Source organism: Mizuhopecten yessoensis, unplaced genomic scaffold (genome assembly GCF_002113885.1).
Source record: "Mizuhopecten yessoensis strain PY_sf001 unplaced genomic scaffold, ASM211388v2 scaffold2929, whole genome shotgun sequence".
NCBI classification, from domain to species: domain Eukaryota; kingdom Metazoa; phylum Mollusca; class Bivalvia; order Pectinida; family Pectinidae; genus Mizuhopecten; species Mizuhopecten yessoensis.
The window spans coordinates 822,384-841,663 of record NW_018404790.1 but is presented as its reverse complement, the minus strand read 5'-3'; the positions used below and the strand labels follow the sequence as shown (position 1 = coordinate 841,663).

The window sequence follows — 19,280 nt, the reverse complement described above, 5'->3', positions numbered from 1 at the left end:
CCTACAGACACTGACTATACAGTCATGGGCTCAGTAATCCAACAGACACTGACTATGCAGTCATCGGCTCAGTAGGATTATATTACTGAGCCCACGACTGCATATAGTCAGTGTGTGTAGGATTACTGAGCCCATGATTGCATAGTCAGTGTCTGTAGAATTACTGAGCTAATGACTGCGTAGTCGGTGTCTGTAGGATTACTGATCTAATGACTGCATAGTCAGCGTCTGTAGGATTACTGAGCGCATGACTGCATAGTCAGTGCCTGTAGGATTACTGAGTCCATGACGGCATAGTCAGTGTCTGTAGGGGTAATTAACTTGTTACAAGACAGTCCATGACTGCATAGTCAGTGCCTGTAGGATTACTGAGTCCATGACGGCATAGTCAGTGTCTGTAGGATTACAGACACTGACTATGCAGTCATGGGCTCAGTAATCCTACAGACACACAACAGTTTTACTCGTACGTGGTAAACCCTATAGACACTGACCATGCGGTCACGGCCCCAGTTACGCTCCTTGAACACCTCCTCCGCCATGTCAGTGCCTCCATCAGTCAACAACATGATCATCTTGTTGCAGTCCGCACCCTCTCCTGCTGATGATCTGTTCATATCTGCAAACTTGTCCTCAAACTGATAAACAACATCAAAGTCAACAATAGGCAAAAACGTACATTGTTCTTGAGCATACTGCAAATCACTTCAAGTCCTCTACAACAATGCACGGTCATATCAGGATATATTGCATATCTCCTACCACAACACAGTGTCACAGTACAAACATCTATGGATTTTTATCAGATAAATGTTTCACAATATTTAATTATACTTGAAAGGCACAGGCAGTGTAATGACTTGAACCATACCCTTCTGCTGCGACCTTGACTTCAAAATATACTCAAGTTTGACACCAAATTAATGCTGAGGTGTGACCTTGGTGAGGTTCAATTTATCATTGAATTATCAATTTTATGATAGATTTAAGGTTCTCTGTAGAATTTTTTTCAAACTGCTGTTAGCATATGTCATATGTTTACAAAGTTTCAAGCACAAAATTGTATTTGACCCTCATACACAAATACTCTGCAGTGACCAAAAATGCAGATCAATTGAAATTTGAATATGATAAACATCAATTGTGTTCAGCAGCCCATAAATGAAACAAATATTTATTATTGACCTGCAATTTAAACATATTTTAAATGCAATATTGTCCTTTGAAATTGTGAACTGTAAGCAAAATAAACATGTTTTGCATCATCAATTATCTGCACAAGATTCACTGAAATTATATTTTTTTTTAAATATTCTGCAATTCCAGGATTTTTTTTAATTTTATATAAAATTGATTCCCCCCCCCNCCCCCCCCCAACATCTTTGAAAGGCGAGTCAAGCTGAAACTGCTACCTAAACTAACTTGAATTTGCAGGAGAAGGTGTGATCACTGATGCACATAGAAAACCTATCAGGTAAGATTCCCCTTACAAATGGCTTGCATTCCAGTACACGATAACATGCGCCAGATCTGTAAGTTAACACGTGAACTTTGGCTTCTTAAACCCTGATTTTCCTGGCCTCGTCAGAATGAATCTTAATTAAAGGGTGTTAATTATTGATTAAGGCCGCTAAACTGACATCGTTTTATTATACAAGCAGCAGGGTGATAATGTGCTAATCATCCTGTAGTTAATTACTGGATCTCTGACTGCCTCCCCAAGATCACACTCCTGTTTAGGACTACCGCCAGTTGTTGGCACAATTCCAGCACCAATTAATTTCTGTTTTTAGTGTCTTTTTCACCACAATTTCGACTCGAAACAAGTTACAATTGACTGTTTGAATCATTCCCCTGCTCAGTATGGAGGTCTTTCCCCTATGGATTTACACAAGAACTTGTAACAGAATTACTCGAAGTGCTTTTGTTGGGTTATAATTTGTATTTAGGCTGAAGAAATATTTTCAAATACATGAATAAGGTATATCGGTAACAGAGGTAATTATTTTTGACCTGCTGTCGTTATGTTCCTGATCCGGAGACCTTGTGAAATATCGGTAGCAGATAAAATACATAAACAAACTAAACCCATCATGTACTGTAAGTTACTTCACTGAATTTAGCCCTTCTCTGATATCATAAAGAGGTCGCACTCATTTTTTGCATCAACTATCTATAAATGTTTCACTTCTTAAGTTAAATTTATAGGAAGATTTATTTTACATTAACTGCATTTTTCTTTTTGTAATTATGTTTTTTCAAATGTGTTTGAAACAGAATTTGAAATAATTTTTTACCTTTTCAAACTGTTCAAATGCAAAGTTGAGGCCAACTTTGAAATTTGCCATGCCATTTGCTGTCAGAGCATCAACAGCTTTCCCCAGGAGCTGATAATGAGAAACAATACAACAGATTAAATACCCTTCCTACCACCCATGTACAGTAAAACCTGGTCAAGGAAACACTTGACCGGTCAAAATACCTCTAACTTCTACTCCTTTATAGCAAAAACCTGGTCAAATAAACCCTTGGCTGGTCAAAACCCCTCCCCCGTTAAATACCCTTCCTATCACCCATGTACAACAAAACCGGGTCAAGGAAACACTTGACCGGTCAAAATACCTCTAACTTCTACTCNCTAAGTAAAACTTGGACAGGTCAAACACTCCTCCAACAAACCCTTTACAGTACAAGTGGTCAACTAAATCTTGGACAGGTCAAACACTCCTATCATCAGTAGAACCTGATCAAGTAAAGCTTATATGCATCTTCCACTCCCCTACAGTAAAAACTTGTTCCAGTAATCCTTTGACGAGACAAACCCCTCATTTTGTCGACATGTAAGTAAATAATCCTGATTGCTTTCCTCACAAATCTCCATCATCTTGATAACTTGTATCTTTTCCCCCTAAACCCTCCCTCATCTTGATAACTTGTATCTTTTCCCCCTAAATTCAACAAGCTGAAGTCAAGTGAGTTGCACTAAAAGTCAATAAAACGGCCTCTTACCCCTATACCCATACAAGTAACAGTAAAATACCCCTATCATTAAATCAATGAAGATGAGATAATTTTTATTGAAACACAAACCTTCTTGTTTCTATAATTAGCTTGCACAAACGTTTTAAAACAGCTCACATAGTCAGCTTCAGTTGAAAACTGAAAAAAAAGGAAAAAATGTATTAACCCAAATTTACCCAAAAAAATGATAGTTTTTATATACATCCTAAAAGTCTATATACATCCTCAAAGTCAAAGCTAACAAGAGGCCCAGGGGGCCTGTATCGCTCACCTGAATATTTAAGCAGTCATAGCAAAAAATTCTCTTTAAGTATTATATTGCATTTTAAATATTTCCCTCGCAAACTTTGTCGGCTTCATCTGTTGAAACTATCAGCCAAATATTATTATAAGATTCTATGCTTTTAAGTTCTTCTTCAGAAATTACTTGACATATTTTCCCTGTGACCTTGTAAGTAGGTCAATGTCATTTTCCTTCTCATACTTTGTTAGCTCTATCCCAGGAAGCCACCAGCCAAATATTATAATTTTATGCCTTCGATTATTCAGAAGTCGTTTGATGTTTTTGACATATTTGACACCTGTGACCTTGAAAAAAGGTTAAGGTCATTTTCGTCCTCAAACTTTGTCAGCTCTATCTCAGGAGCCAACAGCCAAATATAAAGATTATATACCTTTTAGTTCTTCAGAAGAAGTCGTTTGAAGCGTTTGACATATTTGACCCCTGTGACCTTGAAAGTAAGCCAAGGTCATTTTCATTATCAAACTTTGTTGGGCTTCACCCCAGGAAGTAATCAGCCAAATATGAAGATTATATACCTTTTAGTTATTCGAAGAAGTCGTTTGAAGCGTTCAACACATTTGACCCCTGTGACCTTGAAAGTAGGTCAAGGTTATTTTCATTCTCAAACTTTGTCGGGCTCTATCTCATGAAGCCAACAGCAAAATATTAAGGTTCTATACATTTTCTTTCTTCAGAAGAAATCATTTAAAGAGATTGACATATTTGACCACTGTGACCTTGAAAGTAGGTCAAGGTCATTTTCATTCTCAAATTTTGTTGGGCTCCATCCAAGGAAGCCAACAGTCAAATATGAAGATTCTATACCTTTTAATTCTTCAGAAAGTCGTTTGAAATTTTTGTCATATTTGACCCCTGTGACCTTGAAAGTAGGTCAAGGTCATTTTCATTCCCAAACTTTGTCAAGCTCCTACAAACGAAGCTTTCAGCCAAATATCATGACTTTAGGCCTGTCCGTTCTTCAGAAGAAGTTGTTTAAAGGAAAAGTTGATGGACGCCGTACCATGACATAAGCTCACTTGCCCTTCGGGCAGGTGAACTAATAATGTTGTTTCAATGTCAAAGGATCCATTTACATCCCTATACAGTGATGAAATTTACAATTTTTAACTCTCTTTTTTCTTTTTAAATATTACTTCTTAAACAAAAAAGTAGTTGAGAAAACATTACAGAAACTAAGCACATCATTATGTAGCAGGTTCAGAGGTGCAAGACCATTCTGAATTTCAACAAACTCAAATGTGTTGATGACCAACCATAATGATCTGTACAAAGTCGTTCTCTCCGAGTGTGTCCAGGATTGACTTGACTGCGACCTTGACCAGCTGTAGGGTTTTGCCGTGGACACTTCCGCTCCTGAAACATACATTATACATAGTGATCATTAGTATGAGGTCCTGTCTCGGGAGGGGATACCTGTTTATGTGTAAACATACCTATAAATAAATCTGGACATCCCATGCCTATCAATAAAGAGAAACATGCCAAACCTATTAGTGAAGAGAAAAGGACAAATCCAAGGGGGTCTGGGATATAAGTTATACAATGAGAGTACCGTCGCGGGATCAGAGCAAGGTAAGCCCATCCAATGCCATGCAGAAATTAACTTGGAACTTAGTCTTTGTCTCGGTATGATTTGAATATTGACCTTAATCAGAATCTGGTCATATTTAATCAAGTCATTGAGAGGGAACCATTGACCAATCAGAGTGCAGTTTGCAAACTGCACCTGTTTCGCTCAACTTCATACTTAACCATGGTCTTTGTATATTGTACATGCACAAGTTCCTTGAAAATCAAACAATATTATGCAAGTAATCTCACAGAAATTAAAGTGTGAACATTAATTATTTAGAGAACAGTATCGAAAATATTTATACAAAACCCAGCAGGGGACCAGCTATATATATATATATAGACATATAAGTTTAGGGGACCCAAGGGGACAAGATATATCAAAATATATCTAAGTTAAAGAACCCTAGGGGACTGGAGATTTTTAAATAGTTCACTAAAACTGACATGCAAGACATTAAACTGACATGGTTTTATTACGGAGTCAGCTATAACACGTGCATGTTATGCTGTAATGTGGTGGGTTTCTTATGTTATATAGATAACACTGTTAGAAAACCATTTTTTCATTTCAGTACGTTCGATCAAATGTGGAAAAAAATGTCACAAATCACTAATAGATATTTATACTGACAATTAAATCAAGATACATTGTTTACGACTTGATAAATATTTTCTAAGTGCAGTGAAGAGTGATGTCTTGGTAAGACATGGATACAGACCTGTCGATGAGGATGAGCATGTCCTTGGGAGAGCTCGAGCCCTGGGTGTACCTGCAGACATACAGTGATGTATTACACTCACACAAAAAACACTGAATTTCCCTGGAGTAGCCATATACTGTTATCACACTGGGGGAGACACCAGATGATAAAATTGAAAAAAAATAGCCCGGTTGCATTTCAATGATTTCAAGTCCTTAGTATTGCAGCAACCATTTCAGATGATATTAGTGTTTTCTGATTCTGGGTTTAGAATAAAATTTCAAGCACATTTTCCCCTGCCAGCCCTCAAACAAAAGTTGTTTCCTCAAACATTTCACTATTTTTCAAGGTCATTGATTTCGTAGTAAAGTCAAAGCGATGTTCACACTGACTATACAATGATAAATACAGCTAGGAGATATCCTTATCACATACATACCAGGGTCTGCGTCTGACGTCATACAGGTCTACCTCGTCATCAGGTGTTGTCCACAAACTCCCTGAAAAAACATAGCAACCACTGCATCAAACTCTACCTGTAATCACTCTCTATACCCCTAAACCTTACCTATAACCACTCCCTGTGACCTCCCAACTCTACCTATAACCACTCCCTGTAACCTCCCAACTCTACCTATAACCACTCCCTGTAACCTCCTAACTCTACCTATAACCACTCCCTGTAACCTCCCAACTCTACCTATAACCACTCCCTGTAACCTCCCAACTCTACCTATAACCACTCCCTGTAACCTCCCAACTCTACCTATAACCACTCCCTGTAACCTCCCAACTCTACCTATAACCACTCCCTGTATCCTCCCAACTCTACCTATAGCCACTCCCTGTAACCTCCCAACTCTACCTATAGCCACTCCCTGTAACCTTCTAACTACCTATAACCACTCCCTGTAACCTCCCAACTCTACCTATAGCCACTCCCTGTAACCTCCCAACTCTACCTTTAACCACTCCCTGTAACCTCCCAACTCTACCTATAACCACTCCCTCTAACCTCCCAACTCTACCTCTAGCCACTCCCTGTAACCTTCTAACTACCTATAACCACTCGCTGTAACCTTCCAACTCTACCTATAGTCACTCCCTATAACCTCTTCATTTCCTCTACCTGTAATCACTCTCTATACCCCTAAACCGTACCTATAACAAGTCCTTATAACCTCTCACCTTTACCTATATAACCACTCCCTGTAACCCCCCAACTCTACCTTTAACCACTCCCTGTATCCTCCCAACTCTACCTTTAACCACTCCCTGTAACCTCCCAACTCTACCTATAACCACTCCCTATAACCTCTTAATTACCTCTACCTATAACCACTCCCTGTAACCTCCCAACTCTACCTATAACCACTCCCTGTAACCTCCCAACTCTACCTATAGCCACTCCCTATAACCTCTTCATTACCTCTACCTGTAATCACTCTCTATACCCCTAAACCTTACCTATAACAAGTCCTTATAACCTCTCACCTTTACCTATATAGCCACTCCCTGTAACCTCTTAATTACCTCTACCTGTAATTACTCTCTATACCCCTAAACCTTACCTATAACCAGTCCCTATAATCTCTGACCTCTACCTATAACCACTCCCTGTAACCTCCCAACTCTACCTATAGCCACTCCCTTTAACCTCTTAATTACCTCTACCTATAACCAGTCCCTGTAACCTCTGACCTCTACCTATAACCAGTCCCTATAACCTCTTGCCTCTACCTATAACCAGTCCCTGTAACCTCTTACCTCTACCTATAACCAGTCCCTGTAACCTCTGACCTCTACCTATAACCAGTCCCTATAACCTCTTGCCTCTACCTATAACCAGTCCCTATAACCTCTTATCTACCTATAACCAGTCCCTATAACCTCTTACCTCTACCTATAACCAGTCCCTATAACCTCTTACCTCTACTTATAACCAGTCCCTATAACCAATAACTCATAACTTTAGTTACTCCCAGGAACATCTAACCCTAATTTTAACAAACATGCCAGATATCACGGTGTGAGGCAACATCTCACAGATTTTCACCTCCGATAAAGTCTCACGGCGTGGGACATGAATTTACGGAAAGTCCTTAAACCCTCACCTTTTTTAATGATCGATCGGTGAACCATTTTCCTGTTGTTGTTTACTCAAAGTCTTACGAGATTCAACAATGTTTTCAGAATAATCACAAGAGCTCTCGAGTAGCGGTCATGTGATTCGTCATGTGATCGAAGAGCTCTTCCGATAACTTTCGGAAAATTTAGCTGGTTGAAATGGCCTGGTTAAAATTGTGAGTTGATTTCGGTGTCTTTTACAATAAGTAATCTATTTGAACAATTAAAATGAATTCATAGTTTGATCCTTTCCTATTGTTGCCATTGATTTCCGGGATACTACAGAATCCCTGACATGCTTAGTCTTAACCACTGTGCGACGGTATCAGCTTCAGTATCAAAATTTCCAGTGAAGTTGATACCTCACACTGTCAGTAGAATTAGCACGAAACATGTTTTCTGTCATGTTTGTAAGATTATTTCATTGCTAGAAACTTTGATAAATACGATGTCCGGCTAAGTGTTTCTTTACAAATATGATTTCACTACGAAAGTAAAGAGGACGACCAGTAAATATATAAGGGGCATGTCATGAAGAAGATGGAAAAAGTCTTTGTTCTGAATGCTGAAATATGTTATTTAAAAGTTCAAATGCTGAACACAGTTTTCTTCACATTCACAGTTGATTATTTCTATCCTCTTGTTAAATGCGTGTTTCAAGATTCTGTTACATTATCAAGAAGTTCAAATGTAAATGAACATAGACAACTATTATCCTTAGTTTTACAAACCCATCCAAATACACAATTCAAAGTTTAAACTGAACATTAGTAGTACTGTGGCTGCTGTGAATATTGGCCTGTCCAACTTAACTTCGATTTTTTTTAAAGTAAAATCTGCTTTGTGCTATTAAACATATATAATCATAATCAATATATATATACACAAAAAAACTTACCAAAATTTTTTGCTTTATTTCATTAATTTAGTTGAGTAAGATAGACTTTTTGCCGTGAAAAAAACAGCTTAAAACCTCCCTTATTTTAACCTCAATTCCCTTAAATTGATTGTAAAACTCACAGATTGGTCTTCAAGATTTCTGGCATGTATGTTATAACCACTTCCTATAAACTCTTCCCCTACTTATAATAGACCAGATTGTCTACTGTAGTTTGTATATATATTCTCCCCTAGGCTTCACTTTCACCAATCCTGCCCTTTTGATTGGCTGACATTAATACTCCCAATGGGGATATTCCTTTCTGAGGTGGCATCTGGCATTTTTTGCAGAAAAGGCTAATTTTCTCTTTCTTACAATTTCTCCTATCTAGCTTATGTTGCCTTGGTCAGTTCTACACACCATGGCTTTTGAGGTCATGGAAAAGAATGTTGGTTGTGTATTGTCAGTTTTAACCAAGAATGGGCCTGAATGGCCATTTCTTCTAACCTCACATCATTGATAAGGACATGAACCTGCTTGTTAACACAAAAATGTAAGAAAATGATCAATTTTGAAATAAAACATTTTCAAACTTAACTTTTTAATCCATACTGATGCATCATCTCACCGATGCTTCCAATGTGAACAAAAAGAAATTCCAAAACTCAAAGCAAACTAAACATTTGTCATTTGAATTGATGAATCATCCCTCGTTTGGTCAGGATTGATCCTGACCAAGATGGTGGCCCTAATTTGTCTTGGTATCAAAGAGTGCAGCCTAATGGAGAGAAATGGTTCTAAGGTGAACAAGTCCAGTATATACCAATAATCACTTGGTAACCTCTGACCCATACCTGTATCACTCCCTGTAGCCTCTCACTTTTTTTTTTTTACATATCAAAACTTTATATTTATTTTACAACAATTAATTGTGAAACAAGTGATATCAGTCCCAGATGCTAGCACATGGGAGGGAGGGGGGGTCTTAATGTGGCAGGAAACCATAGTACCCATAGAGAACCCACATGGTCGGGCAGGTGACTCCTCTTGGTGGGTGAGAGGGCTATTCACTATGCCATCTGACCACCCTAGTATGTATATACCATTCACTATACCACCTAAACTCTACTTATTATCACTTCCTATAGTCCTTAAAGTATACATATAATAACATCCAATAAACCTCTAACTCTACCTGTATCCGACATAATAACCTGTAAACCTTATCTTTATCACTCCCTAGAACCTCCAACCCTTACATATAATCCTTCCCTATAATCTCCAAAGAAAACATATATCATCACACACTATACCATACATGTTATCATTAAAATATCATTCTGTCCCTCTAAATTTTGTGTGAAGTGCATAAAAACTACTAAAAGTTGATATATTTACTAAATCCAGTCCCCACTGACATTGATCTAGTATTATGGAGCTGTTAAAAAGCCTAAATTATGGATGTGTTATATGTTTGGGACACTCAGACAGGATTTTGCCTCTATATGTGTGTGAAGGGTACAGGCCACAGCCATTTTCAACTCATCCATCTTACAGGGGGTGAATTATTCAGTACCCTTTTATCACCAAGACCCGTCAGCATGAGGGGCACCAACAGTAAGAGGCAGACTTCTTTAAGAATGTACCAGAGTGTCATCATTCAGCAATATCTTGTTGATAGAGAGCGCAAGGGTCTGACCTGGGGCTGTCTACGCAAGACCAGTAGGGTAAATCAGGGACACTTTTAACAGGTAAAACTAACAGGTATTCCAGAAGCACTGGATACTATATATTACCTGGGAATGTTCTCATGAAGCCGGTCTGACTGCCAAAGTACTGCCACAGAATGTCGTCATCTTGCTGGTAGTTCTCCTCGAATACCGTGTCTAAGTGGTCCGACCACATCAAGCCGTTCAGAATGTGAATGTCTGACAAAATAAAAAAAGTCACCACTATAAATACATCTAACTTGATCAAACATCAAATATGTTTTGTGTGATATCGTATAAACACAGTTCTTTTCAATTCAATTGTACAAGACAACAGCGCTTAAATAGACTCTCACACATCTATGACGAGGTAGTAGGTACCAAACAATTCCAAACAGATTTGATGATGTGATTATCATTTCGTACATTAACAACACTTCCATAAGTGTCCATACACTTAAAGTGTATAGTGAATCAAACTTTGAACTTTCAATCTGATCGTCATCTCACACATATTTTACACTGTATAGTGAACAGATGCTTTACCAGAAAGTGACAGAGTACATACTTTATACTGTATAGTGAACAGATGCTTTACCAGAAAGTGACCAAGTACATACTTTACACTTTATAGTGAACAGATGCTTTACTAGTCATTTGTCTGCTGAAAGTGACAAGAGTCCATATTTTACTATTCATTGAAATGTCACACATCAACATTTCACTGGTCGTGCTATATGAACCTATTAACCCGATTATTAAAATGTTTCAAAATAGAAGTAAATTTACAAACATGCATTTTTACAAAAAGTAGAAGAACAAAATTCCTTTTAGCTCCTCTTTGGAAATTCCAATTTCATGAATTATTGATAACCTTTCCGAACAAAAATCTGAAGTTCAAAACATTACAGGAGATTTTCTTTCTATAACATAAATACTGAGAAAAGCGCAATGTTGGAGACATTCTCTAATGGGAAATCACCATTAACTTTTATTCCTTTATTACATTGATGACTTCACAAATATTAACTTGCACAACAGATTATTTATTACATTCATCACCTTATGGATAACGAAAAAGAAGCAAATATTAAAAGCCTTAACTCATTTACCCCTGAAATTTTATAATGAACTACTCCAAGCTTTGAATTGGAAGAGTTCAAATGTGTCTTCAGTGATGAGTGAGTTAAACAATAGCATGTTAGAATGGTGAGAGTAACACTGACCTCCCTCATATATCTCGACGGGGATGTGGACACTGGAGCGGGTGGCATTGATCTGCTGTTTGAACCTTTCGCTGTATTCCAGGTGGTCCAGCAGCTGACCAGGTTCCTTGGAGTTCCAGTAGTCGACGTTACCCAGCTACAGGAAATCACATCAATCAAAACGCAATGTACAATACTTTGGTTAAGGGAGTATTCATTTCCATTTAATTTAGTATTCATTTCTATTCAATTTAGTATTCATTTCTATTCAATTGATGTAAAGGATCCGTATGCCACTGCAGGTAAAACAATAGAGAATTCCACTATTTTTGGTACATGCAGTACCTCCCCTTAACTCATTCATCCCTGAAAACCCATTTGAACTCTTCCTATTCAAAGGTTGGAATAGCTCATTATGAAATTTCAGGGGTGAATGAGTTAATTTTGCTTCAAAGTTGGGCCAGAGAATTATCACTGACCAAGCCTAGGTAGCTCAGTTGGTTAGAGCGACCACACTGTGATCGGAGGTCCAGGGTTCAAATCGTGGAATGGACCCATGCATTTTTACTCTCACAACACTGGTGTTGACATTTTTTTAATTATTTTTTCCATCTTTATTATTTTTTCATAGAAGTAAGAAGGTATGGGTTTCTTTTCAGAAATGATATATTGAACCTATTGTCATCTCAGAAAAAAAAGGTTTTAATTCATTGTTAAGTTTATAGCAGTGCCATAGTACAGGGTTTCTTAAACATCAATCATAAATTCTAGTATCATGCGAACAGTTATCATATATATTGAGCCAATACAGCAAGGTCAAAGGTCAGGTTACTAAATTAAGTGTGTGTGAGAATTATGAGTAATAAATGCATAGAGATAAGAGTGAACCGACAGATCTCGAGGCTAAAATCTATTTCTTACAATTTTCATACATTCCATCTTTTCCAACGAAATATTATTTAGCATCGAATATAACATTCAAGATTGTTGTTTCAGTAAATATTCACTTAAAAAAATTCCAAAAATTATAACTGGACTACACCAAATATGATGAAACTGGACACTATAATGTTTGCACATTAGATAAAATATTGTTTGTATAAAGATAAAGACAAAGAATGATCTAAATCTATAAAACATCTATATGTTTTATTTATGGCTTATATGTTATTCTTGACAATGTATGCTTAAATATGATTAATTTCAGTTTGTCCTCAAATCAGCAATGTACAATCATGAAACACATGTGTTACCAAATCAGCAATGGACAATCATGAAACACATGTTACCAAATCAGCATATACAATCATGAAACACATGTTACCAAATCAGCAACGTACAATCATGAAACACATGTTACAAAATCAGCATTGTACAATCATGAAACACATGTTACCAAATCAGCAATGTACGATCATGAAACACATGTTACCAAATCAGCATTGTACAATCATGAAACATATGTTACCAAATCAGCAATGTACAATCATGAAACACATATTACCAAATCAGCAATGTACAATCATGAAACACATATTACCAAATCAGCAATGTACAATCATGAAACACATCTGTTACCAAATCAGCAATGTACAATCATGAAACACATATTACCAAATCAGCAATGTACAATCATGAAACACATATTACCAAATCAGCAATGTACAATCATGAAACACATATTACCAAATCAGCAATGTACAATCATGAAACACATGTTACAAAATCAGCATTGTACAATCATGAAACACATGTTACCAAATCACCAATGTACAATCATGAAACACATGTTACCAAATCACCAATGTTCAATCATGAGACACATAGCATTGTACAATCATGAAACATATGTTACCAAATCAGCAATGTACAATCATGAAACACATCTGTTACCAAATCAGCAATGTACAATCATGAAACACATCTGTTACCAAATCAGCAATGTACAATCATGAAACACATCTGTTACCAAATCAGCAATGTACAATCATGAAACACATATTACCAAATCAGCAATGTACAATCATGAAACACATGTTATCAAATCAGCATTGTACAATCATGAGACACATGTTACCAAATCAGCAATGTACAATCATTAAACACATGTTACCAAATGAGCAATGTACAATCATGAAACACATGTGTTACCAAATCAGCAATGTACAATCATGAAACACATGTTACCAAATCACCAATGTACATTCATGAAACACATGTTACCAAATCACCAATGTTCAATCATGAGACACATGTTATCAAATCAGCATTGTACAATCATGAGACACATGTTACCAAATCACACATGTTACCAAATCAGCATTGTACAATCATGAAACATATGTTACCAAATGAGCATATACAATCATGAAACACATGTTACCAAAGCAGCAATGTACAATCATGAAACACATGATACCAAATCAGCAACGTACAATCATGAAACACATGGTACCAAATCACCAATGTACAATCATGAGACACATGTTACCAAATCAGCAAAGGACAATCATGAAACAAATGTTACCAAATCAGCAATAGCATTGTACAATCATGAAACACATGTTACCAAATCAGCAACGTACAATCATGAAACTCATGTGTTACCAAATCAGCATTGTACAATTATGAAACACATGTTACCAAATCAGCAGTGTACAATCATGAAACATATGTTACCAAATGAGCATATACAATCATGAAACACATGTTACCAAATCAGCATATACAATCATGAAACAAATGTTACCAAATCAACAATGTACAATCATGAAACACATGTTACCGAATCAGCAACGTACAATCATGAAACACATGGTACCAAATCAGCAACGTACAATCATGAAACACATGGTACCAAATCACCAATGTTCAATCATGAGACACATGTTACCAAATCACACATGTTACCAAATCATCATTGTACAATCATGAAACACATGTTACAAAATCCCCAATATACAATCATGAAACACATGTGTTATCACCAATGTACAATCATGAGACACATGTTACCAAATCACACATGTTACCAAATCAGCATTGTACAATTATGAAACACAGGTTACCAAATCAGCATATACAATCATGAAACACATGTTACCAAAGCAGCAATGTACAATCATGAAACACATGTTACCGAATCAGCAACGTACAATCATGAAACTCATGTGTTACCAAATCAGCATTGTACAATTATGAGACACATGTTACCAAATCAGCAATGTACAATCATGGGACACTTGTTACCAAATCAGCAATGTACAATCATGAGACACTTGTTACCATATCAGCAATGTACAATCATGAAACACTTGTTACCAAATCAGCATTGTACAATCATGAAACATATGTTACCAAATGAGCATATACAATCATGAAACACATGTTACCAAAGCAGCAATGTACAATCATGAAACACATTACAATCATGAAACATATGTTACCAAATGAGCATATACAATCATGAAACACATGTGTTATCACCAATGTACAATCATGAGACACATGTTACCAAATCACCAATGTAGATTCATGAAACATATGTGACCAAATCAGCAATGCAAAATCATGAGACACATTTTACCAAATCAGCAAAGTACAATCATGAAACAAACGTTACCAAATCAGCAATGTACAATCATGAAACACTTGTTACCAAATCAGCATTGTACAATCATGAAACACATGTTACCGAATCAGCAACGTACAATCATGAAACTCATGTGTTACCAAATCAGCATTGTACAATTATGAGACACATGTTACCAAATCAGCAAAGTCCAATCATGAAACAAATGTTCCCAAATCAGCAATGTACAATCATGAAACACTTGTTACCAAATCAGCATTGTACAATCATGAAACATATGTTACCAAATCAGCAGTGCAAAATCATGAGACACATGTTACCCAATCAGCAAAGTACAATCATGAAACAAACGTTACCAAATCAGCAATGTACAATCATGAGACACTTGTTACCAAATCAGCAATGTACAATCATGAAACACATGTTACCAAATCACCAATGTACATTCATGAAACATATGTTACCAAATCAGCAATGCAAAATCATGAGACACATGTTACCAAATCAGCAAAGTACAATCATGAAACAAATGTTACCAAATCAGCAATGTACAATCATGAAACACATGTTACCAAATCAGCAACGTACAATCATGAAACACATGTGTTACCAAATCAGCATTGTACAATTATGAGACACATGTTACCAAATCAGCAATGTACAATCATGAAACACATGTGTTACCAAATCAGCAATGTACAATCATGAAACACATGTTACCAAATCAGCAATGTACAATCATGAAACACATGTTACCAAATCAGCAATGTACAATCATGAAACACATGTTACCAAATCAGCAATGTACAATCATGAAACACATGTTACCAAATCAGCAATGTACAATCATGAAACACATGTTACCAAATCAGCAATGTACAATCATGAAACACATGTTACCAAATCAGCAATGTACAATCATGAAACACATGTTACCAAATCAGCAATGTACAATCATGAAACACATGTTACCAAATCAGCAATGTACAATCATGAAACACATGTTACCAAATCAGCAATGTACAATCATGAAACACATGTTACCAAATCAGCAATGTACAATCATGAAACACATGTTACCAAATCAGCAATGTACAATCATGAAACACATGTTACCAAATCAGCAATGTACAATCATGAAACACATGTTACCAAATCAGCAATGTACAATCATGAAACACATGTTACCAAATCAGCAATGTACAATCATGAAACACATGTTACCAAATCAGCAATGTACAATCATGAAACACATGTTACCAAATCAGCAATGTACAATCATGAAACACATGTTACCAAATCAGCAATGTACAATCATGAAACACATGTTACCAAATCAGCAATGTACAATCATGAAACACATGTTACCAAATCAGCAATGTACAATCATGAAACACATGTTACCAAATCAGCAATGTACAATCATGAAACACATGTTACCAAATCAGCAATGTACAATCATGAAACACATGTTACCAAATCAGCAATGTACAATCATGAAACACATGTTACCAAATCAGCAATGTACAATCATGAAACACATGTTACCAAATCAGCAATGTACAATCATGAAACACATGTTACCAAATCAGCAATGTACAATCATGAAACACATGTTACCAAATCAGCAATGTACAATCATGAAACACATGTTACCAAATCAGCAATGTACAATCATGAAACACATGTTACCAAATCAGCAATGTACAATCATGAAACACATGTTACCAAATCAGCAATGTACAATCATGAAACACATGTTACCAAATCAGCAATGTACAATCATGAAACACATGTTACCAAATCAGCAATGTACAATCATGAAACACATGTTACCAAATCAGCAATGTACAATCATGAAACACATGTTACCAAATCAGCAATGTACAATCATGAAACACATGTTACCAAATCAGCAATGTACAATCATGAAACACATGTTACCAAATCAGCAATGTACAATCATGAAACACATGTTACCAAATCAGCAATGTACAATCATGAAACACATGTTACCAAATCAGCAATGTACAATCATGAAACACATGTTACCAAATCAGCAATGTACAATCATGAAACACATGTTACCAAATCAGCAATGTACAATCATGAAACACATGTTACCAAATCAGCAATGTACAATCATGAAACACATGTTACCAAATCAGCAATGTACAATCATGAAACACATGTTACCAAATCAGCAATGTACAATCATGAAACACATGTTACCAAATCAGCAATGTACAATCATGAAACACATGTTACCAAATCAGCAATGTACAATCATGAAACACATGTTACCAAATCAGCAATGTACAATCATGAAACACATGTTACCAAATCAGCAATGTACAATCATGAAACACATGTTACCAAATCAGCAATGTACAATCATGAAACACATGTTACCAAATCAGCAATGTACAATCATGAAACACATGTTACCAAATCAGCAATGTACAATCATGAAACACATGTTACCAAATCAGCAATGTACAATCATGAAACACATGTTACCAAATCAGCAATGTACAATCATGAAACACATGTTACCAAATCAGCAATGTACAATCATGAAACACATGTTACCAAATCAGCAATGTACAATCATGAAACACATGTTACCAAATCAGCAATGTACAATCATGAAACACATGTTACCAAATCAGCAATGTACAATCATGAAACACATGTTACCAAATCAGCAATGTACAATCATGAAACACATGTTACCAAATCAGCAATGTACAATCATGAAACACATGTTACCAAATCAGCAATGTACAATCATGAAACACATGTTACCAAATCAGCAATGTACAATCATGAAACACATGTTACCAAATCAGCAATGTACAATCATGAAACACATGTTACCAAATCAGCAATGTACAATCATGAAACACATGTTACCAAATCAGCAATGTACAATCATGAAACACATGTTACCAAATCAGCAATGTACAATCATGAAACACATGTTACCAAATCAGCAATGTACAATCATGAAACACATGTTACCAAATCAGCAATGTACAATCATGAAACACATGTTACCAAATCAGCAATGTACAATCATGAAACACATGTTACCAAATCAGCAATGTACAATCATGAAACACATGTTACCAAATCAGCAATGTACAATCATGAAACACATGTTACCAAATCAGCAATGTACAATCATGAAACACATGTTACCAAATCAGCAATGTACAATCATGAAACACATGTTACCAAATCAGCAATGTACAATCATGAAACACATGTTACCAAATCAGCAATGTACAATCATGAAACACATGTTACCAAATCAGCAATGTACAATCATGAAACACATGTTACCAAATCAGCAATGTACAATCATGAAACACATGTTACCAAATCAGCAATGTACAATCATGAAACACATGTTACCAAATCAGCAATGTACAATCATGAAACACATGTTACCAAATCAGCAATGTACAATCATGAAACACATGTTACCAAATCAGCAATGTACAATCATGAAACACATGTTACCAAATCAGCAATGTACAATCATGAAACACATGTTACCAAATCAGCAATGTACAATCATGAAACACATGTTACCAAATCAGCAATGTACAATCATGAAACACATGTTACCAAATCAGCAATGTACAATCATGAAACACATGTTACCAAATCAGCAATGTACAATCATGAAACACATGTTACCAAATCAGCAATGTACAATCATGAAACACATGTTACCAAATCAGCAATGTACAATCATGAAACACATGTTACCAAATCAGCAATGTACAATCATGAAACACATGTTACCAAATCAGCAATGTACAATCATGAAACACATGTTACCAAATCAGCAATGTACAATCATGAAACACATGTTACCAAATCAGCAATGTACAATCATGAAACACATGTTACCAAATCAGCAATGTACAATCATGAAACACATGTTACCAAATCAGCAATGTACAATCATGAAACACATGTTACCAAATCAGCAATGTACAATCATGAAACACATGTTACCAAATCAGCAATGTACAATCATGAAACACATGTTACCAAATCAGCAATGTACAATCATGAAACACATGTTACCAAATCAGCAATGTACAATCATGAAACACATGTTACCAAATCAGCAATGTACAATCATGAAA

General features: G+C 36.1%; 1 protein-coding gene across 5 annotated transcripts in view; it reads right to left on the bottom strand.

The window, feature by feature from the left end:
- Positions 1–19,280, bottom strand: part of LOC110446696 (voltage-dependent calcium channel subunit alpha-2/delta-2-like) — a 116,414-nt gene that overhangs the window by 52,589 nt on the left and 44,545 nt on the right. For all 5 annotated transcript variants that reach the window (XM_021491978.1, XM_021491982.1, XM_021491983.1 and 2 more), the window contains exons 5-12: positions 11,544–11,679; positions 10,405–10,536; positions 6,041–6,101; positions 5,620–5,670; positions 4,579–4,678; positions 3,091–3,159; positions 2,298–2,387; positions 495–638 (exon numbers count right to left, since the gene is read on the bottom strand). In XM_021491978.1, coding sequence (XP_021347653.1) covers positions 495–638; positions 2,298–2,387; positions 3,091–3,159; positions 4,579–4,678; positions 5,620–5,670; positions 6,041–6,101; positions 10,405–10,536; positions 11,544–11,679 — 783 coding nt within the window. The remainder of the gene's footprint in view (positions 1–494; positions 639–2,297; positions 2,388–3,090; positions 3,160–4,578; positions 4,679–5,619; positions 5,671–6,040; positions 6,102–10,404; positions 10,537–11,543; positions 11,680–19,280) is intronic.